The following is a 22,714-nucleotide window of genomic DNA, read 5'->3' as shown; positions in this document are numbered from 1 at the left end:
TACAAATAGATATTATACATAGTTAGATTTTTATATGTGTGTATGTATACTATGGGTGTTTCTATGTGTGTAATGTTATTTGTTAATAATGACAGGTTTCTTTCTGTCTAATCCATACATGTTTATTTCTTTTTTGTGTCTTACTGTATTGGCTGGAACCTCAAGTACAATGTGGAAAAGAAATGTTGATAGCAGACCTGTGTGTCTTGATCTCAAACTCAGAGGGCCTTTCAGTATTTTACCCTTGGTAAAATGTTTGCTGTAGGTTTTTTATATTTATATTAAATGAAAATAATAAATTATATATATTTTATATTCATATTTCATAAAAGAAAATCCCCCTATTTTTTCCCCTTTTAAAGAGTTTTTCATGACTTGGATTTTATCAAATATATTTTATGTATTGGTTGAGATGATTATGTGATTTTTCTCCTTTATCTGTTGATGTGGTAAATTAAAATGATTAAATTTTGAATATTTAAATAACTTTAATTTCTGGTATATACACAATTTGGTTGTCATGTGGTACCCTTTTATATAGCTCTAGATTTGGTCTGCTAGTATTTTGAGTAGTTTTTGCATCTCTGTTCGTGAAAGAGATTGGCTTATAAATTTCCTTTCATATAATATCCTTTTCAGGTGTTCATACCAAGATTTGCTGGCTTCAAAAAATAAGCTGGGAAGTGGTCCCTCTTTTTCTATTCTCTCAACAATGCTATGCAAGATTGGTATTATTTCTTAAGTGCTGACTCTGTCATCTGGACCGGGAATTATGAAGTCAATGTCTTTAATAGATATAGATCTATTAAGATTCTTTCAGTCTTTTTGTATCTGATTTTCTAGGAATTTGTCCATGTCAAATTTATTGGTATAAAGTTCTTCATCTATTCTTCTATTATATTTTTGATGTCTGTAGACTCTGGAGTGATTTTGCCTTTTTCACTTCTGATGTTGGTTATTTGTGCCCTCGCTTTTCTTGATGAGTCTTCTCAGTCTCAGTCTTTGTAGGTCTTTTCAAATAACAAACTTTTGGGCTTGTTAACCTTCTCTATTATAAACTTTTTTTCCTATCCCATTAACTTCTATTCTTTATTACTGTATTTTTTCTATTTTCTATTTTTCTATTTGGACTTATTTATTTTTTCTAATTCCTTAAGCTAGATGGTTTTAGATCCTTGATTTCCAGGCTTTTTTCCTAATATATGCATGTCTTGACTTCAAATTTTCCTGCAATAAATCTAACAAATGATGTGCAAGATCTCTACATAGAAAGCTATATGCTTTGCTGAATATTATTGAGAAAAAAACTATGTATTGTGTAGATTTTGATGTCCTTTTTTTTTGTTCTCTATTACTTCTCTGCTTTATTCTCATTTTTATATTAATTATATTTTCTGTTTTCTCATTTATTCACTTGTTGCATATTCTTGTATAGTTCTTTTAGTGGTTACTGACTTTTTGAACAGATTAGAACTTTTTTCCTCTGGCTTTTCTAATTCCCAATGAAAGATTACTTGGAAAGAAGCCAGTTGTCATTACTAAAGCAGATTCAAACTTAATTTTAATGTACATTTTAAACTAAAAAATGCTTTCTAATTAAAAACAACTACCAGACTCACCTCTGCTATAACCAAACATTTAATACATACAGATCACCAGTATATCAATGTTTGCTGTTAGGCCAATTAAAAAAAAAAAAAAGAAGAAACTTTAAATAAATATTTTTTTTATTATTTTTTTTATTGACTCAATTGGTTATACATAGTTTTAGGGGTTCAATGTTGACATACGTTGATCAAATCAATATTACTAGTACGTATATTGTTACAAATTGTACTTATTCTTTATGTCCCTTGTCAAATCTCTCCCTATCCCTCTCTCCCTCCACCCTCCCACCACTGATAACCCTAGATTTCTTCTCTCCCTCTGAAAGAATAATGGTTACTCTGTTGATTTGTTGCCTAGATGATCTGTCCAATGCTGAGAGGTGTGTTCAAATCCCCCAATATTATCATAGAGCAGCTGCTGCTTCTGTAACTCTGGAATGGGCTTTGTGGAGAGAACCATCCTCTTCTTTTCTTTGGTCTCTGCTGGTGACTCTCCTTGTGTCAATGCACTCCAGTGGCTGTTGGACCTCTGCATGGTGGTTGTGACGTCTAGCCACTTTTGCGGCAGCCATGGTTATGGTGGTAGCTGTGGTGGGCCACCCACATGGAAGTGATGTTTAGGTATGCTCCTTGGTGCTGGTGGTGTGCCTGGTTGGGCAGGGGCATCCGGTCCCCGGCTCTATGCCCCGGGTGGGCCCCCGAGGCAATGGTGGTGTGCCTGGTTGTGGGCAGGGGTGTCTGCTCCCTGGCTGGATGCCTCAGGGCCCCATGCAGGGCCCCAAGGTGCTGGCAGTGTGCCTAGGCCAGAACTAATTTTTTGTCATTTGCTTACTTCTAAAACAGGGGAACTTCCTGTCGGAACCAGTACTTGAGCTGTGTGGTTGAGCTAAATTGCTGCTTTGCTGCTATTTCCCTAGCGAAGGCTTTTTGTGCAGCTCACGGTTGAAAGGTTGCCTTTTAGGTACTTCTGGCTCTCCTGGGTGGTGTAGAAACTCAGATCTGGGCCTGAGTTTCTTCATCAAACTGCACCCCATGCAATTCTGCATTCCCAACCAGTCTCCTCTGAGTGGTCCTGCGCTGATTGGGGGTCAGATCAGCTGTCCTTGCTGTGTGTGTCCCAGTGTTCTCCCAGTGGGCCCATCTCCCCAACCGCCCATGCTCCAAACACTTCTCATGGGATGGGTGTGCACCTGTCCCTTGCGATGACTCACCAGCCTCTGAATGGCTCCCCTTTTTCAGCTGTTCTGGCTCCTCACTCCTGCCTGGGTCCACGGAAACCCTATTAGTGGTCTTGCTGTCCTGGGGGCCACCAAGGCCCTCTTCTCCCCTGCTGCCTCCAAGCAACTCCATCCAAAGGGCACAACTGCAGTTTCTGCCAGCTCCTGCTGCATGTGCTCAGCAGCTCCAGCCTTAAAGTGCCCATGACCCAAAACGTTCCAAGCAGTTTTTTCTTTCTCTCCTTGTGGTTTCTCCCACCTTCATGAACTCTGTAGGTTTCTCCTCCTCTTCACCTGAGCTCTAGCGGCCCCAGCTTGGCTGTTGTTACATCTTTATAGTTGCAAATTGGTTGATTTGTGGGAGAGAATGCTGCTGAGAAACATTTATTCTGTCATCTTGACTGGAACTCAAAATAAATCTTCTGTTGACATTTTTGTATATATTTGTTCTTCTTCTATTGTAGTTTTTTTTTTTTTTAAAGGTGACCGGTAAGGGGATCTTAACCCTTGACTTGGTGATGTCAGCACCATGCTCACCCAGTGAGCTAACCAGCCATCCCTAAATGGGATCCGAACCCGTGGCCTTAGTGTTTTCAGCACCACACTCTCCTGAGTGAGCCACAGGCTGGCCCCCTTGTATTGTGTTTTGATATCAGTTACAAATTTCGTATCTCTGCCATGGGCCTTTAAAGTTTTAGTCTGCACTTGTCCAGTCACCAAATATTTTACAAGTAGACTTAACACCAGTGCTCAAGAATAGCACTAACTAATTGCCAGTCAAGGTTCAGACACATGCAAATGTATGATCTGCTCTGTATAATTGTGGGACAATAACACAGTCCACAACTTACATTGATAGTATGATGTATAAAATTTTTGGCATTTGAAGAAATTTTAGAAGTTTCCTGTCCACCTTATAAAAGGGTACTTCAAAAAGTTCATGGAAAATAGAATTAAAAGATAATGTGAATCTTTCTGTGAACTTTTTGAAGTACCCTTAGATATGTGATAAATAATACAAGTTATTATTAGATATTGTTAGTGCTTTAACTTTGAAAGAAAACGATCTTACTACCTCTTTTTCAAGTTTATTGTAGTTTAATTGAAGACTATCTGGACATTGCAACAGAAGCTTTTAAAAAAATTTTATTATCTGCAGTTTTTTAATATGAACAAAGCAGAATTTTTACTGAGTATCCAGAATAAAATGCAGACATTATTTGGATGCTGAAGCTAAATAAGATACAATTATAACTCCACTTTCAAATATTTTTGTTCATTAGTACAGCCTCATTGTTCTCATTGGCTGGCTTTATAATATATAAATATTTATTCTATAAATATAATTTATTATAAATATTATAAATATGAAATTATACTGATCAAATGCTTCTTTTCTTTTTAAATATTGTCTAGGTTTGTATAAGATTTAATTGCCAAAAAAAGAGTTGCACAAATTGCATCCACACTTAATTTTTATCCAGCCTAAGTCATATTGCTTGTCAAAATTGATTTCATTAAAGATTGCTTGTAGGCCGAGGCGGAAGGCGGGGCCATCACCCTTTAACAATATATAATTACAACACATTCTTTGTTAAAGTGACACTTGTTTGCAGAACAGAATTACCTTGGATTCTTAGGTAAGGAAGAGTTTGAATTCTCATACCTCAAGTTTTTCTTTGCTTCTTTTACATGATTGTGTGAGATTCAGAAATATAAGTAAAGTAAAATAAAAGATGCTTTATAAATAAGTATGTTGACTCCATGTTTCGCAGTTGTACTTTACTTTAGTTGTTCTAGAGTTGCAGTCACTTTTTTAAAAAAATTTTTATAGACTGTGCTTGAGTTTCATATCTACTTGAATTGTCATTAATTTTGTGGCAAATCAAACTCCCAAGATGTTGTTTACTTGAAGTCAAGAATTTATGTGTTGAGTGGATATAATAACTTCATTGTTAATAACTTAAAATTCTCTTCTGGCGAAGGTATTAAATTTGGCCAGTGTCTTCACAGTCACTGCTCTAATTTAATATTGTGTATAACAGCTAAATCTAATATTGTTTCTAACACATTATAAATGTCAGAAGACTTTTATAAATATACTGTGTTTTGTGGTAGTTTTGGAGACTGGGCTACAGTGACATTTATTAGTGACTAAAAATCAATTCATAAGAAAAGGTGAGATGATACTTTTATATATTGAATCAGTAGATATATTTTGAATGGAGAGGGGCCCCTACTTTTTAAGAGATTTTTTGTTTTTCTAGTATTCTTTTTTAAGAAAATCAATTTTGGACTTTTGGTTAAACTTGGAGGTTAGAACATATAAGTTTATTTCTTCTTCCTCCCTAAATTCATGAAATTGACAGTAAAAGTAATAAAGGCATAAACAAAGAGTAGAATAGGCAACATAACATCAGCCTAGAGAAGTGAAATGTTAGAAAGCAAATGGATAAATTATAACCAATTTAGCAGAGCAGAGCAGTTTTGAAGGAACATAAAAGTTGATCATAATATTGAACTACAATTTATTTTACCTTTCCCTAATGTTGAGTCATATATATAATTTTAGTGTCTGTATCATGGTTTATCATAATTTACTTAAATATTTGTCCATTAATGACCATTTAGGTTCCTCACCTTTTCACTCTTATAAATAGCATCGTATTGCAACAGTCTTAAAAAAATATTTTGGATCTTTTTTTTTTTTTTTAGATTTGATTCCCCAAAAGGACTGAATCAGAATTTGTGCCTTTTATGGGTATTGACCCATGCTGCCAGGTTGCTTTCCAAAGGCCATTTTCATTATTACCATCAGTGTGTGAAATTATCTGTTTATTTACCCAGCATTGTATCTGCCATAAGTTGTTAAGTCTGGGGAGCGACAGGTGGTGCTTTCAGTGAGTTTCTCGATACTGGAGCTGTGGGAGAGCGAGGCATGACATGAGTAACAAGTTTTACCAGATAAAGATTAGCTGGCTACTTTTATCACTGCCACCTTATGATAAAGGCAGGTGCTGTGAATTTAGAGGAAAAAGAGGTTTCCTTTACCTGGGGTGCTCAAGGAAGGCTCCTGTAGGAAGTAGAATTTGAGCTGGGTGTAAGGTGGGAAAAATTTACAGAGAAAAATTAGCATAGACACATGAGGGGTATATTGGTCTGGATCAAATCAGGAGACAGAAGCCACACAGTCACATAAATGGTTGGTTCAACATTTATGGACATAAAGAATATTAAGTTATGATAGGGGGAAAACTATAAAGTTACTGCATAGAGAACTCTGAAAGTTACCCTAGAGCTTGAGGGAAAGTACCCAAGGAAAGACAGAACTGAAAGGAGGTTTCAGACCTCATTGAAGGTGTGGCTGCAGCTCCTCGGATGGTGGAGAAATCTGCTGTGTTGCGTGTGCTAAAGCTGGTGCACAGTCACTGTGTCAGCACATGAGCCAACACTGGTGGGGGGCGTGCAGGGGGGGGTCAGGGTGTTGTTGCAGGTGCAAGGCCTGGAGCACATGGTGTCTGTGTTGGGAGGGCTGCAGCAACAGCCCTTGGCTCCCAGGTGAGTTGAGGCTGTTAAGTGGGTACAGAGGGAGTTGGAGCACCACTTCAGGTACTGCTGAAATTGGAATTTGGAGTGGCCTCCCAGTGCAGCAAAGTAGAGCACGATTGTGTACAGCTTGGGGCAGAGCAGTTCCAGGCTGCTGCCGTGTGGGAGAAAGGTCAGGTGGCTGGCTGACAATATAGAAAGACTGTAAAGGAGTTCACTACCCCTCTGTTCTGGGGAGAATGCAAGGGCAAGCCATAACCTCTGCACTTTTCACCAGTCTTCACCAGGTGAAAGGGAGAGGGACCTGTCTCAATGGTAAAGCACAGAGTCATAAGAGAATTCCAGCAGAGGGAAGGTGGAAGTTATTGTCATATTGGACAGGACAGGAGAGCTGTGGGACAGGATGATGTGATTTTGATTTAAATCCCTCTATCATCTGTTATTTTGCCAAAGTCGTATCTCCCCATGTCTAACTACTCTTGTGGTTTGTTTTAATTTGCTTTCAATCCTATAATCCATAATAGCTGAATAGTCTTATATCTCCCATATGTCCTTGTGGCATTTCCTTCTAGGTATATTGAAATTTGCCTTTTTTATATTTGAATATTGTCTTTGGCTCAAGGTTTTACATTTTACTGACTCTTCATATTGCTTTTCTCACCTATATAGAAATGGACTCAGAAATCAAGGAAGAAATTCCTGTGCATGAGGAATTCATTTTGTGTGGTGGAGTTGAAACCCAGGTTTTGAAATGTGGGCCCTGGACTGACCTCTTTAATGATCAAAGTGTCAACAGGCCTAAGCTGCTTATTTTCATTATTCCTGGTAAGTATAAAAGTCTAGATGAGGAGACTTTGTACAGATATGCGTAAGTATTTCTGATTTTAAAAGTATTATTATGGGTTAATTACAGAGAATTTGTCTTTTTCGTGACCGGTACTCAGCCAGTGAGTGCACGGGCCATTCCTATATAGGATCCGAACACGCGGCGGAAGAGTCGCGGCGCTCCCAGCGCAGCACTCTCCCTAGTGCGCCACAGGCTCGGCCCGAGAATTTGATAAATATAGAAAACCTGATGGAATGAAAATCACTCGACCTATTGATAACAGCCACCCTTAATACTTGGGTGGCTGGGCTTTTTGTTTTTTTCTATGCATTTACATTATGTATATGTTGTCTATTACATATGTGTATATTTTCGTGGGTCACAATTGGAAGTATATCATACATGCAGTTTTTTAATCTGATTGTATTTCTTAATATTTATAACTTTTGGGGTTTTTTTTTTTTTGCTGGCTGGTGCAAGGATCAAACCTCAGACCTTGGTGTTATCAGTACCATGCTCTACCAACTGAGCTATCTGGCCAGCTATTATATTTAGAACTTTATCCTTTTTTTTAAATTTTTTTTTTTACAGTTTTCTAAACTTTGTTCTGCCTTATTTCAAGATGACTATATGTTTATTATAGAATGTTTGTTTATTCTTGGATTTGTCAACTGGGTTGCTTGTGACTTTTGCTAGATCACTGTCAATAGAACATTAGGGGTAGATGCTTGATTTATTGCAGGTATTCAAAGTGCTTTTTAAATTGTGAGTTTGGACATATGCCTTTGTAATTCATTTGAGGTTCTTATTCTGTGAACTGCTAGTTTGAAATCCGTGCCCATTTTTCAATTGTGTTATCAATGTTTTTCTTATTGATTTGTAATAGCTCTTTATTTTATTTTATTTATTTTTGATTGGTTATGAATATTCATAGGGTACAAAGCTGACCATCACCACTCATGCCCAAGATGTAATAGCCAGAACAATACTGGCAGCATGCCCATTACAACAAATTGCAATTATACTCCATGTCCCCCACCCAATTAATCCTTTACCTCCCTCCCCATACCCCTTCCCCCCATTCCACTTTGTATCCCTAGATATGCTCTTTCCCTCTGCAGTTCAACACACCACTTTGTTCTTTCTTTCCTTCCTTCTTTTTCTCTTAGCTCCCACTTATAAGTGAGGACATGTGGTATTTTGCCCTCTGTGCTTTGCTTGTTTCATTCAACATAAGTTTCTCTAAGCTCATCCATGTTGTTGTGAACGGCAGAGAGCATGTTGCTGATAACACCAAGGTAAAGGGTTTGGATCTCCTTACAGGTCAGCAGCCAAAAAAAAAAAAAAAAGGAAAAGAAATAGCTCCTTATTTTAAAGTAAAGTTGTGATTTGCCTGTCATGCATGGCAAGAATCTTTCCTGGTTTGTCTTTTGACTTCATTTACAATATTTATTTGGTTCTACAGAAAGTTTCATTGTTATGTGGTCAAAATTATCAGTCTCTTTATTTAAGACTTCTGGGTGTTATTACTTTCTTAAAAGGCCTTCCCTACTCCAAGATTATAAAACAATTTTACCAAGTCTTCTATGTTTTTACAGTTTGATTTGTAATTTTTTAAGTCTGTTGCATTTATAATTTAAGGGCAGGGACTGAGGAAGGGCTCTAGTGATCTTCCCCCTCTTCTTAGATAGCCTACTACTTGGTCACAACCTTTTATTATATAATCTTTCTTTTCCCTATTGGTTTGCAGGGCTAGCTTTTTATTTATTTTATTTATTTTTAATTTTTTTTTTTTTTTTTTTTTTTTTTGTGGCTGTCCAGTAAGAGGATCCAAACCCTTGACCTTGATGTTGCACAGCTGCCATCCTGGAGATTCATGTCACTTTATGCTGGGTTGAACTCCCCTTTTTCCTAGATTCCATATTTTCCTCTTTCTTGGTTTACTCCCTTGTTTTTGGTGGAGCACATCTTCTAGTAGCTTCCTGAGAAGAGGTGCAAGGGAAGTCATCTTCTAAAGATGTCAGAAAATGTCTTAGACTTCTAGATTGGAAATAATTTTTGCTTAGAATTCGGAGGGTGTTAGTTTTCCGGGGTTCAGATCTGCTTATGAGAAGTCTTGGTATCATTCTGGTTTTGGATCTTTTGTATGTGAAGCTTCCCCTAGTCCCCCACCCCAGTTTTGAGACCTTGTCTTTGTTCTAAGATTCTGAAATTTTACAGTGAAGCACCTTGGTGTGGATATTTTTTCATACATTGCACTTGAGTTTTGTTGGGCTCTTTTAAACCAGAAACTCATATACTTCAATAAACTTCATATACTTCAATTCTAAGAGTTCTTTTTTCTCTTTTTTCTTTTTTGATAGTCTCCTGTTTCATAGGTGCAATATCATTTTCTTTGTCTTGTTTTCACTGGGTTCCTTTTTCTGTTTGTTTGTATTAGTGTTTATTTTTCCTCACATGTCTGGTAATCCTTGACTACCCAAATCATTTGTAAGAGGAAGACACAAAAACCTGATTGGAAGTTTTGTATTTAGGGTGAGGCTTGTCCACTGGTGTCTTTCCAAGACACATGACTTTCTGTACTAAAACTGAGACAGTCTTGGGCAGAATAGGATGGTTGAGTCTTACCCTAGGGTGATCGGGTAGGGACCCAGCATTTTATTGGGGGATTTCCATCTTTCAGTATTTGAAGCTCTTTCTCAGATTGTTCAGTTTTCCCAGGAAGGAATGCTCCAGTCTCCTGTTTGAAGAGTGTAAGCTTGTCTGCTAATGTTCAGAGCTGAACAGGGGAAACGAGGTTGGAGTTTCATTGTTTAGTTACACGTAATCTAACCTCTTCTTGGTGTGGCACTTCCATTCTCAGCTGGGCTAAGATTCCTAATCCAGAATCTTTCTTTGATTTAACCTTTTCTGGGAATAAATTTTCAGTCTTCTGCTGGGATATAACAGTCTTTTTGGAAATCAGTCTGGCAGCATCTCTTGAAAGTAAATATATATATGCTCTGCCAACAATAAGGTAGAGTTTAAAATTATCGTCAAGACAAGTGCTATTTTATGGAACAGATTTGGAGTCCATGGGATAGGATAGGCTAGAGAAAATAGGTAGAAACATTGTCTTGGACTGGAGAAGGGATATCCTGAGGCTGGAAGGCAGGAGGTGAATTGGTTACTAAAAAAACGGAGGTGTGTGAAGGCATATCAGAGGGAAGTGAAGTAGTTTCTGCCTCCTGACTTCCACTTTCTCTGTTAAGAGTTGAGGTCATCTGTTGAGAGTGCGGATTGTGGAAGGTGAGTAGGGGCCTCAAGGAAAGTGGTCAGTGTTTAGAATAGCAGATATGTACAATGAAAGGAATTGTTTATCAAAAACCATGCAGTTAGCTCAGTTTGTTAGAGCACAGTGTTAAAACACAAAGGCCAAGAGTTCGGATCCCTTTACTGGTCGGCTAAAATAAAAAAAACAAAACAGCACAAGCAGATGGATTTTTGAGCAGCTCTGTGATTTAATAGCAGGTGTATTGGTAGTGAGGTCTGAAAGGGCAGAAGATTGAGCTGGCAAAGAGGTATCAGAGTTAGGATGTTAGCCATTTCTGGCTAACAGTTGATGTCAGGACAAGGAGTATTCCTTGAGAACTTGTGAGAAGTGCAATTTCATGGGCCCTATCCCTGACGTTCTGAACCAGAAAGTCTGGGCATAGGGATATCTGTGTCTTAACAAGCCCTCCAGGGGATCATGATATCCACACCTGATCTAGGGTGTGGCCATGGGAATTGGTTGCTTAAGATTCGTGTAAGTGAAATTCTTTCGATTTGATCACAGTAATGAATTATGGGACAAAGGTTTTGGCTTAGTCAATCCAACTGGATTTGAAATCTCCTAAGACATGGCAAGTGAAACTCTTTTAAGGGTCAGGGTTTTCAGGGAATATGTGAGTGACTAAAAAGTTGATAGATGAGAGTACATGGCTTGAGTCTTAAAGAGGAAGTAGTTGTTACAGTAAGGTGAAATAGTAACTGGAGCAGACAGCCCACTTTACTTCCCCACCTAGAGGTATTCATTTACTCATTCATTTATCCTAGGTGCTAAGAATAGTCTTTGCTCTCATTGAAAATAGTGAGTGAGGCCTCTATTGAAGAGGCTTGAAAGGAAGAGAGTCCAACACAGGGGAGAGGCAGGTTTGAGATATGGTGAGGAGATGGAGGGAGCATTCAGTGAAGATGCTGCAGATGGAGGGAAGCTTAAAACATTTGTTGGTTTATAGTCTCATTGTTTATGGTGCTTTGATGTTTTCAGATCACATTTCCTTTCTTAGAGTTCTTTCATGTTTGCCCTTCTATTCTCATTGCTGCACTTGTCCCTTTTTCCTTGAACGTCTGAGAGCTGTAGGTTGGTGCTGCTCATTAGTTTGTGGAATTCAACAAATTATATTTGTTTTTCAGCCTAGTCTATTTGTGCTGTGGGGAAAATTGGGATGATAGTATTTCAAGGATTGTTAAGCCACTATATACACCATGTTATGTTCATCTCTTATACACTGACATAACATTTCATTTTAAATCACTTTGCTTTTGCAGCTAGCAAAATTAACTCTTCACTTTTAAGTTAGTAATGGTAATGAGGTGTGATTTATTGGAATCCACAGATTGAAAACTAACTTTTAATTTACTTTTATCTTTCCAATGAACCTTAGATTTAGAATTTCTAAGCTACATCCTCCTTAGACTTTCTTTAAGTAGTGAAATGAGCAAAGGGAGGCAATTTGAGAACTCGCTATAGAACATACAGAATCATTATAATTCTCAGGTGATTATATGGGGATAATAGAATCAGGTGAAGTGTCTCATGCTGACAGCACAGTGGTCATTGCTGGGCTGGTTGAAGTTGTTGGTGACGGGGGACATGCCCAAGGCCCCCCACCACCCCGGTTTGGGAGAGCCCGGGGTACTTCCTGCGGCGGCTCGGTGATTGTCACTGGCTGGTTGTGGGTGTTGGTGGGGCATGGGTGAAGCCCTTGGCCCCAAACTTGGGACCGGTTTGAGTGTTGCAGGGCATGGCTGAGGCCCCCAGCCATACCCTTTCTCTGGTTTGATAGCCCAGGGGACTTCTGGTTCTTCTAGGTTTTATAGCTGTTCTTTGGTGATGTGAGACTTTTACTAGTTAATATCAAACTTTTTCTCTGGTCTGTGGGTATTTTTTTTTTCTTTCAGTTGTGTGTTGGATTATTTTCTGTTCCTATCACTTAAACCAGTTGGCCGTCCTTTGCCTGCTTCTAAAATGGGGGAACTTCCTGTGGGGACCAGCACTTGAGCCCTGTGGTTGAGCTTAATTGTTGCTTTGCTGCTGATTCCCTGGGGAAGGCTTTTTGTGCAGCTCAGGTTTTAATGGTTGACTTTATAGGTACTTCCAGGACGCATGAGATCCAGTTCACCTGGATTGTGTAGAAACTCTGGTCTGGCCCTGAGTCTTTTCAGCAGACTGCACCCCCTGCAGTTCTATATTCCTGAACAGTCTCCCCTGAGTGGTCCTACACTGACTGGGGGGCAGATCAGCTGTACTTGCTGTGCCCCACTGTTCTCCCGGTTGGCCCGTCTCCCCCACCACCCTTGCTCCAAACACTTCCCATGGGACAAGCTGTGCCACAGTCCCTTGTGGTGACTCACTAGCCTCTGTGTGACTCCTTTTTTTCAGTTGTTGGGGCTCCTCGCTCCTATGTGGGTTCATGGGAACCCTATTAGTAGTCTTGCTGGCTTGGGGGTCACCAATGCCCTCTTCTACTCTGCTGCCTCCAAGCAACTTCATACGAAGAGCAAAGCTGTGGCTTTTGTCAGCTCCTGCTCCATGTGCTCACCAGCTCCAGCCTTAAAGTGGCTGGGGTTCGAAAAGAACCTTTCTCTCATCGTGGCTTCTACCACCTTCATGAACTGTATAGATCTCTCCTCCTCTACTCCTGAGCTCTAGCAGCCCCAGCGTAGCTGTCATTGTTTTTATAATAGTTGTAAATTGGTTGATCTGTGGGAGAGAGTGATGCTGCGGACCATCTATTCTACCATCTTGGTTTTGTTCCTGTGTATCTTATTATGACAATGCACTTTCATAGAACAGTAGTTTCATATTTTCTCTAGAGAGACTACAAAGATAATTCAGTCTGTCTTTTAGCATACTTGAATGAGTGAGTTTTTTTTAATATTCATACTTGGATTACATAAAATATACAACTTCACACATAGATGTATTCTACTTATAGTACTGCAGTAAGTTAACCTACAGATTCAGGAATTCTGATTCATTTCATTTCATGCAGTTCCTGTCATTGTAAGGTTCATCTATAATTATACATGCTACATTGTTAAGTATGATCCTGACAGGAGAAAATTTCCATTTTTTTCCTGCATCTATTAAAAGGATCATATGTTTTTCTTTTTCAGTTTGTTAATATGGCAGGTAGCATTCATTAATTTTTGAATGTTAAACCAATCCTGCATTCCTGCAATAAATCCCACTTCATCATGATGTATTGTTCTTTTGATGTTTTGATGGATTCAATTTACTAGAATTTTGTAGTTTCTGGAAGAGTTCGTGTAGATTTGTTATTATTTTTAACTTAATGTTCAATAGAATTCACCAGTGAAGCCATATGGACCTGGATTTTCTTTGTGAGAAGGTTTTTGACTAAAATTTCAATTTCTTTATTCGATATAGGGCTATTCAGTTTAAATGTTTCTTTTTGAGTGGGATTTGGTAGTTTGTCCATTTCATCTATGTTGCCAAATTTATTGCTATAAAATTTTTCATATTACCTAATTATTCTTTTAATACAGAAAAATGTTTTTTAATGTTTTATTTTACTCTTATTAAAGCATAATTGATTATACATATTTGTGAGGTACAGAGTTGAATATCAAAACCTGTGTACAATGTGTGATGATCAAATTAAGATAATTAGCATGTTCATCATTACAAAATGTAATCATTCCTTGTGTCTATTAACCAATTTCTCACTAACCCTCCTCCCCCTTTCCCACTTCTAGAAACCACAGTTCTCTTCTCTCCTTCTGAAAGTTCAACCTATTATTGTGATTTTCTTTCTTCCTTTCTTTCTTTCTTTTTTCCTTTTATTTTATTTATTTATTAAAATTTAAATCTGATAATGCCTTAACTCTGCTTAAACACTTCCGGTATTACTTAGATTAATCTAAGTCAAATTTTCTATCATGGTCCACAAAATACTGCACAATTGTATTTCTCCTTTACAACCTCATCTCATACAAACTTCTATATCCTTCATTATACTTTAGCCACTCTAATATATTGCATGTAAAGAGAGGAACCAAGCATCATGGACTCTGTTTCTTCAAGAACCAATCTGTTTATTTCTTGAGGACATTTTTTTCCTCCTTTTTTCTTTTTTCTTTTCTTTTATTAAAAAATAATTGATTAAACATTTGTGGGGTACAGAGTTGAATATCAATACCTGTGTATAATGTGTGATGATCAAATTAGGATAATTAGTATGTTCATCATTACAAAATATAATCATTCCCAAAGAGATTTTTAAAAACTGAAATTAGTGAAAAGAATCCTAAAGTTTATGAGACCAGGCTAGAAAATTCAGAAAAAGAAAAATAAAGAGAAGGGATTTGTCCTACCAGTTGCCAAAACAAACAAACAGAAAAAGTAATAATTAAGACAGTATGATACTGGCAGAGGAGGAAAGGAAAAAAATAAATGGAATTATTTGGAATCAGAATTAGTGAACTAATGTAAGAATTTAGTACTAGTTCAGAAGACATTTCAAATCAATGTAGAAAGAATAGATCATATAATAAATGGTCTTGGGCCACTTGGCTAGTCACTTGGAAAGAAGTTGGATTGATACTTTCTACTTTCTACTACTAAAAAATATTCCAAACTTATTGAACATTTAAATATAAAACGTCAAACATGCCATCCACAGCCACTGTAGATGTTACAGCCCCTGTGCTGGTACACCCCTCCTCCCTCCTTTCTCCCTTAGCTGCACAGTGGCCAGTAAGCTAACCAAAGAGCATATTACTGCATTTGAAGAAGTTTTTACCCTGTTTGACAAAGATGACAATAGCATCATCACAAAAAGTAATTTGGAACTTGGGTCACTAGGTCAGAACACAAGAGAAGTAAAATGACAATGTAGGTGATAAGGCTACTAAATGTTACTATTATAGTGAAGACGGAAGTGATTGTTTATATCAGTGCATCAGAACTATGACGTAATTGCAAAGAGCAGAAAACCTAAGACCTTGAAGAAATGGATAAATATACTGGGGAAACAGATGTTGATGGAAATGCACTAGTAACTATGAAGACTTCACACAGATGATGATTGCAGGATGAAAACCCCATTTCACTGTCATTATTCCCTACAGATATGTCAGATTGAATCTTTTTTTTTAAAGATCACTTATTTATTCTGTTTCTTTATAGTGAATCTTTGTCAAAAATATCTTCTGTACACATACAAGAAAGATCTACATGTAGTAGTTGATGGTCTTTTCCCCGAAAGATCAAACTACACATCTGTTTACAATATAAGTACTTGGATAAATGACAAGGAAACACTTAGTAGACTCTTTAAAGTTCTCTTTGTGCACAATTCTTAAACTGAGTTGGCTGGCCTATTTTTCTAGTTTTCATGCAGCTGGATAACAGCATAGTTAGATCTTGAAGGGCCTTATAGGCAGTATTAATGACTTTAGATTTTATCCGATGACAATGGGAAACCACTGAAGGATGTTTTAAATAGGGTATTGCTAGAATTTTATTTGAGGTTTGAAGGTATCCCTTTCTGGGTACTCTGAATAATGGATTCCAAGGGGACAAGAGTAGAGAGAAGACCTGTTAGGTAGGAAACCTAGTGGAAGTGATAATCACTAATGGACAGAAGTGGACAAATTTGAGTTGTATTTTGGAACCTAACTTGACAGAACTTATTGGTGAATTGGATGTGAAAGATAGGGAAAAACTAAGAATGACTCCTAGTGTCTGGACCTGAGCATTTGGCTTATGATTGGTGGTCCTGTTTAGTAGATTGAGCAACAGGGAGGAAGAACTTATTTGAAACATTGGGAGAACAAAGCAGAAACAGAAATTTTCTGAGTGGCCATTCCCAGCCCTAAGGTAGAAATGGTATCAAAATTAAGGTATATGTGTAAACTGTCACCAAATTTGTAGAGGAAAGTGGGAGGAGAAATAGACCCTTCTTTTCTAGTCTGCATGTCATCTTTTGTGAGTTTATTGCTTTGATTAATCTAAGGTCTGTGTTTCTTTTCTTAGGTAACCCAGGTATGTCTGTCTTCTACGTGCCATTTTTAAAGGCTTTGTACTCTTTGACAAACAGACGCTTTCCAGTTTGGGTTATCAGTCATGCTGGGCATGCCTTGGCCCCCAAAGACAAGAAGATTCTTACATCTTTGGCGGGTAAGTCCTTGTTAACATCTACTTTTCAGTGAGTGGGTGTTTGTATCTCTAGAAAGCCTAGCAAGGTTAAGGGTTACAGCAATGAAAACCTCTGCTTGTGGCGTTAGGCCCATCATGCCACATTCTAGTGATTTTACGGTTTTTAGAGACATTTTAACTCTTCTGCAGGTAATTTTCTACAAGAATTTGGGTAGAGCAAACAATCTATGACTTGACTTCTTTTTTTACCAATTAGTAATCAATGGTGTATATATATATGAGGGGTCTTCAAAAAGTTCATGGAAAGATTCATATTATCTTTTAATTCTATTTTTCCATGAACTTTTTGAAGTACCCTCGTATATACTGGTTATGTATTATTTTTCCAGGGTTGTACTAGGAGAAATGGTAGAGAAAAAGTATTATAAGCCATGGTCTTTACTCTAAAGAAGGTTTCTCACGTTTAGAGAATGATTAGGTGACAGACTCTGGCCTGCTGATCATGTGGATACCTAAGGAATAAAAAAGGAGAGAACACAGTATGGCTTAGAAAAGACTTTATGGAGTAGGTGAGTGTCTTGATCAGTTTGGGCTGCTATATCAGAATACCATAGACCGGGTAACTTAAACACAGCAGAAGTTTATTTCTCATAGTTTCTCAAGGCCAGGAAGTCCAAGATCAAGGTGCTGGCAAATTCGGTGTCTGGTGAGGACCTACTTCCTAGTTCATAGGCAGCTCTCTTCTTTCTGTGTCCTCTCATGGTAGAGAGAGAAAGCAAGCTCTCTTGCTCTTGGGACTCTTAAAAGGGCAGCAGTGCCATTCATAAGGGCACTACCCTCATGACCCCATCTGATCCTAATTATTCCCAAAGACCCCACCTCCTAATACCACACATTTGGGGATAAGGTTTCAACACATGAATTTGGGGAGATGGTTTTGACAGTTGAGCAGGATTTGGATTTGGGGTATGGAGGTAGATGCAGAGGTATAACAAGCAGAAGCAGCACAGAAAGGAAGGAGATTTAGTAGGTATGTTACTGCTATGCAGCGCAAGTTTGAGAGGAACCCTGAAAACTAGGGAGAGAGCTAGGACTCCATGTGGTAGATAGCTGGTAGGCTTTTAAATGGAGGAAATAATATAGAGATGCAAACTACCTGCTTTTAATTTAAGAGAATTCTAGCATGTTCACCCTTCCCCAAAATAAAAAATGAGAGGAAGAAAGAAAAATATAACTTAAATTTTCTATAGGTATTCCATTCAAAGGGCTTTTTGTCCTAAGGGGTTCGCCTTAGTTAAATTGAGTTGAGAGAGAGGTAGCTGCAGCTTCATTGCCTAATTTGCTTCAGGTTCTTATGTGTCTCTCCTGTGGTATGACTTTGTGTACTTATTGAGCTTCTAAGTTTTAAACATATAGTACTATAAAGTTATATTTTACATATATACTCTTATATATTCATGATTCCTTTAGACATTGATGTATAAGTTTGAATACACATAAACCAGTACTCTATGAATGATCTGATATTCAAGGCTACCTTTGATTATATTTGTTTTTAACTGTGTACTCTGACTTCAACTTCTTGTTACCAATAGACCATGCTCGGCTTGCCCTCTTCACTAAACAAATGACTTGAAAGTCCAAAAGTTGATGCAAGGATTGGAAGGTTTATTCAGATTACCGGTATTTAACTAAATGTCTAACTAAGCAAACAAAGAGAAAAGAGGAGCAATGGGGTCCATTTTATCCTAGTCCCAATCGGCAGAGCCAACCTATTCTGCTGACACAGTAATTGATAAAAGCAGTTCTCCCCACTGTTGTTGACACAGAAAAGTACTGACTAGATTTAAATCAGAGAAAGAAAGCATAGCCGGGAGCCCTCCAGGGTGCAGCTATACAGAACAGCAGAAGAGGGCTCGGAAAATCAGAAACAGCATAGCTGGGAGCCCTCCAGGGTGCACCTACATAGTAGCAGATACAGTCCAACCAAACAGCAGAAAAGGGGTCAGGAAATCAGAGAAAGGTAAAGAGAATTTTAGAGGCTTCTGTACTTCCAGTCACTGCATGGCGTGGGAGTGAGTCTCCACACTCTCATTAATCCCCTATTGGGGGAACCTGCTCAAGCAAGATCTTCATGGTGTAGGACTGGCCTTCCCTTCTCTGCTAGTTACCTGTCAGGACAAGCCACTGTCGACCAGAGGGAGCATGCGTCTCACAGGTTAAGAGGAGTTTAAGCTGTAGTTGTCTAGCAGTCACTTTAAAGAGGAAGAAAGGGGGGGGGGGGGGAGTAAAAGAGAATAAAGCATTGCCTTGTCAGAATTTAGGCTGGGGACTCCAGGAGAGACTTACCAGCAGTAGAGACGTGGGAGCAAAATAGTCCCAGTGGCCACTTGCCTCTTGTAGCTGGAGCCTTCTCTGGTGCCCAAAGCTTTCCAATTTTCACCAGTGACTAAATTAGGCTCTTGGATTCCAAAGTCATAGAAATGAACAATGTACCCAGCAATAAAGCAAGCGATGCTTTATTAAAAGAAGAAATAGACTTATGCATAAGAGGGGTAGCAATAGTAAAGCTAGTCCCCCGAGGGAAGCTGTTCGGGGTCTTTTATCGGGAAAGGAGTTAAGCGGAACAGACAGTGTCACTGGAGGAGGCCCATTATGTTCTTCCTGGTTGCATTATGGGTGCATGCTCAGTAGGTCCAAGATGGCGGTGTTGTTCATCATTGTCACAGCAGGAGGGTCATTGTAGTAGTCACCTTGAAGCTTTTTGCACAAGTGAGAATTCCTCAAGGAATCTTAAGGTTAATCTGTTACTTAATTTTTACAATTACAGTAAACAAGCCTTGGGGAGAGTTTTGCAACTCAGTAAATATGTTTCCTCTCTTATCTCAGTCTGTTTTATCAGGGCAGGCCTTGGGGTAATCATTTGCCCTGGAGGTCTCATGACTGAGGAGTGGAAAAGTAACAAAGTGTCCTCTGCAGGGAAAATGGAGTCAGTTTGGTTCACAGGTCTAGCCTTATTCTGTTTCACTCTGACCCTCTTATCACATATTATTTTTTTATTCTGTTTTGAAATTTGCATATAGTGGCAATAAATATGATTACATATGTGAACTCTTCTGAACAATATCTAAAGAAGATAAGTTTATTAATCTACTATTAATTGGGGTAAATGTTGCAGGTCAGATAAACAGCACCAATTTATCTAGTTTTATCTTGATTTTAATCTTGTATTTTGGAGGTGACTCTAGCTCTGGTGAGTAATGTTGTACAATTTGTTTATTTTCAAAATGGATTAGCTTTATTTTGTTTTTATATCAGTTATATTTGCTTAGTATGAAAAATATGGACAATATGGGAAACAGTGAATAGGAAAGTAAAAAAAATCAGTGTTCTATAATTTAAAGTTTGAAAAGAAATGCTTCATTATGTTTAGTTTTAATTGTACTTAAACATTTTCAACCCCAAATCAAATAAACATTAACACCTTGGCACTGAGAGATGAGATTTAAAAATGCCTTTAACAGTAGTTCAGCAGTAGTTCAGGGGTTTTGGCTAGGCTGAAGTAAGCATCTAGGAACTGTAGCCCCAGAGAGTATATTTTAGTGCTTTTTTTTCCCTGAGATAATGTCATGATGAAGTGTGTATGCTAAACCATAGTAAGATAGTTGCGTTTAGATTCTGAGATTTTTTTTTTCAATGTTTATTTGCTTCTTATTACTTGTTCAAAAATTTCAGTTGGTGTTACATTATGTACCAAAAAAATATTTAGTGTAGAATGATTTCAAAAACAAATAGTGGACTTCCAATTTCAGCTCTGACATATAGAAATTGAAATTTGTCACTCATATTCTCACAGTAAGAAAAAAGCTGAACAAACTGGGGAAAACCAAATAAAACAGGGGAGAGAAAAACAAGTACAGAAGAGGAAACTGAAACCTTTGGCACCTACAGCTAGGTCCTAGCCACGTTAACATACAGTATCACACTAAAGTACTACTTATCCCAGTTCCTATTACCTGATATATCACGTGCAATTTTAAGTAAAAAAAAACTACAAGGCATTGTAAAAGGCAAGGAAAAACAGTCTGAGGAGACAAAGCAAGCATTAGAACCAGACTCAATTAAGAGCTTGTTACCAATTTTGGAATTATCAGAAAGGGAATTTAAAATACCTATGATTAATACGTTGAGGACTCTAGTGGAAAGTATAGCATGCAAGAACAGATGGGTAATGCAAGAAGAGAGAGAATCAAAAGAAAATTCTAGAAATGAAAAACACCAACAAAATGAGAAATGCCTTTGATGGGCTCACCAGTATCGTCAGACGCAGCTGGAAAAGAATCAGTGAGCTTGAAAACAGGTCAATAGAATGTTCCCAAACTGAAATACAAAGGGGAAAAAAATAAATAAATAAATAAATAATGGACCATCCAAGAACTGTAGGACAATTTCTAAAGATGTAACATATGTATACTTGAAATAACAGAATGAGAAGATAGAATGGAGTAGTTGTGGAAGTATTTAATGCTGGCCAACAAAACAAGGTCCAGGAAGCTCAGAAAACAGTAAGCAAGGAAAATACTAAAAATCGACACCTAGGTTTATCATATTTAATTTGCAGAAAATGTTGAAAAAAGGAAGAGGAAAAAATACCTTGACTATAGAAGAACAAAGATGAGAATTACAGGAAACTTCTCAGAAATCATTCAGGCAAGAAGAGAATGGAGTGAAATATTTAGTGTTGAAAGAAATATACCACCAACCTAGAATTCTGTATCTGGTGAAATTATCCTTTGAAAGTAAAGGAGAAATAAAGCTTCTTTCAGACACACAAAAACTCAGGAATTTTATTGCCATAGACCTGCCTTGCAAGAAATATTAACAGAAGTTATTTAGGGAAAAGGTAAATGATAAAGGTCAGCAACTCAAATCTATATAAAGAAAGGAAAAGCATGGGAGAAGGAATAAATGAAGGTTAAAAAATAAAAAAAGATTTATTTTATTCCCAGCGATCTAATAGATAGCTGTTTGTTCAGAGTAATTAAAGTAACAGTGTATTGAGTGATTATAACATATGGGTAAGTGAAATAAATGTCAGCAATATTATACGGGATGGAAGAGAGGAATCAAGAATACTCAGTTATAACACCTAGACTAAGGGTGAAGTGGTATAGTGTTAACTAAAAGGCGTTTACTTTAAGTATATGTGTTAGTCCATTTCTGTTGTTTATAATGAAATACACAGAACAGGGTGATGTTTAAGAAAACAAAATTTATTGCTTACAGTTTCAAAAGCTAGAAAGTCCAAAGTCCAGGGAACACGTCTGGGAAGGCTTTCTTTGGTGGTGACTTCACTGACAGCAGGGTATCACATTGCAAAATGGCAGAGCAGAAAGAGCAGAGACTAACCTCCTCATTCACTCTCTTTTTAAAGCCCTCAGAACCACACCCCTGACCACCATTATTAATCCATTCACTACTGCATGGTCCTACAATCCAGTCATCTCTTCAAAGCTCCACCTTTCAATTACCATAATAGGATTCCCACCCTCTTAACAGTCTTAACTTTACATATTAAGTTTCTAATATGTAAAACTTGGGGGACATAATTCAAGCTTCCCTGAGTTTTGAGGGGACATAATTCAATCTACTTTAGTATATATTGCAAATTCTAGGGAAACCACTAAAAAAAATAAATAAGGAAGTATAATTTATATAACAAGAATAGAGAAAATGGGATCATATACAATGCTAAATTTAAAGCTAGAGAAAGTAGAAGAGAGGAAGATAAAAAAAGAAGCAAAGAATAAGTGTAACACATAAGACACTTAAAAGCATCATAGATATTGATCCAACTATGTCAGTAACCATTTTAAATGTGTATGGTTTAAATACACCTATTAAAAGACACAGACTGTCACAGTGGATAAAAAAAAATATCTAACTATATTTTTTCTACAAGAAACGCACTTTAAATATAAAAACCAAATAGATTACAAGCAAAGGGATGTAGAAAGATATACCATGCTAGCACACTAATCACAGGAAAGCTGGAGTAGCTATTTTAATTTTAGACAAAGCAGACTTC

The 22,714-nt window shown here is 37.6% G+C and overlaps 1 protein-coding gene across 1 annotated transcript in view; it reads left to right on the top strand.

Moving 5' to 3' along the window:
- LDAH (lipid droplet associated hydrolase) overlaps positions 1-22,714 on the top strand; it is a 120,249-nt gene that overhangs the window by 8,719 nt on the left and 88,816 nt on the right. Inside the window, exons 2-3 of the mRNA XM_063078711.1 lie at positions 7,040-7,195; positions 16,504-16,647. Coding sequence (XP_062934781.1) covers positions 7,042-7,195; positions 16,504-16,647 — 298 coding nt within the window. The 5' untranslated portion in view covers positions 7,040-7,041. The remainder of the gene's footprint in view (positions 1-7,039; positions 7,196-16,503; positions 16,648-22,714) is intronic.

The sequence above is a fragment of the Cynocephalus volans genome, chromosome 14 (assembly GCF_027409185.1).
Source record: "Cynocephalus volans isolate mCynVol1 chromosome 14, mCynVol1.pri, whole genome shotgun sequence".
In the NCBI taxonomy this organism is placed as follows: domain Eukaryota; kingdom Metazoa; phylum Chordata; class Mammalia; order Dermoptera; family Cynocephalidae; genus Cynocephalus; species Cynocephalus volans.
This window is presented reverse-complemented; position numbering and strand designations above follow the sequence as displayed.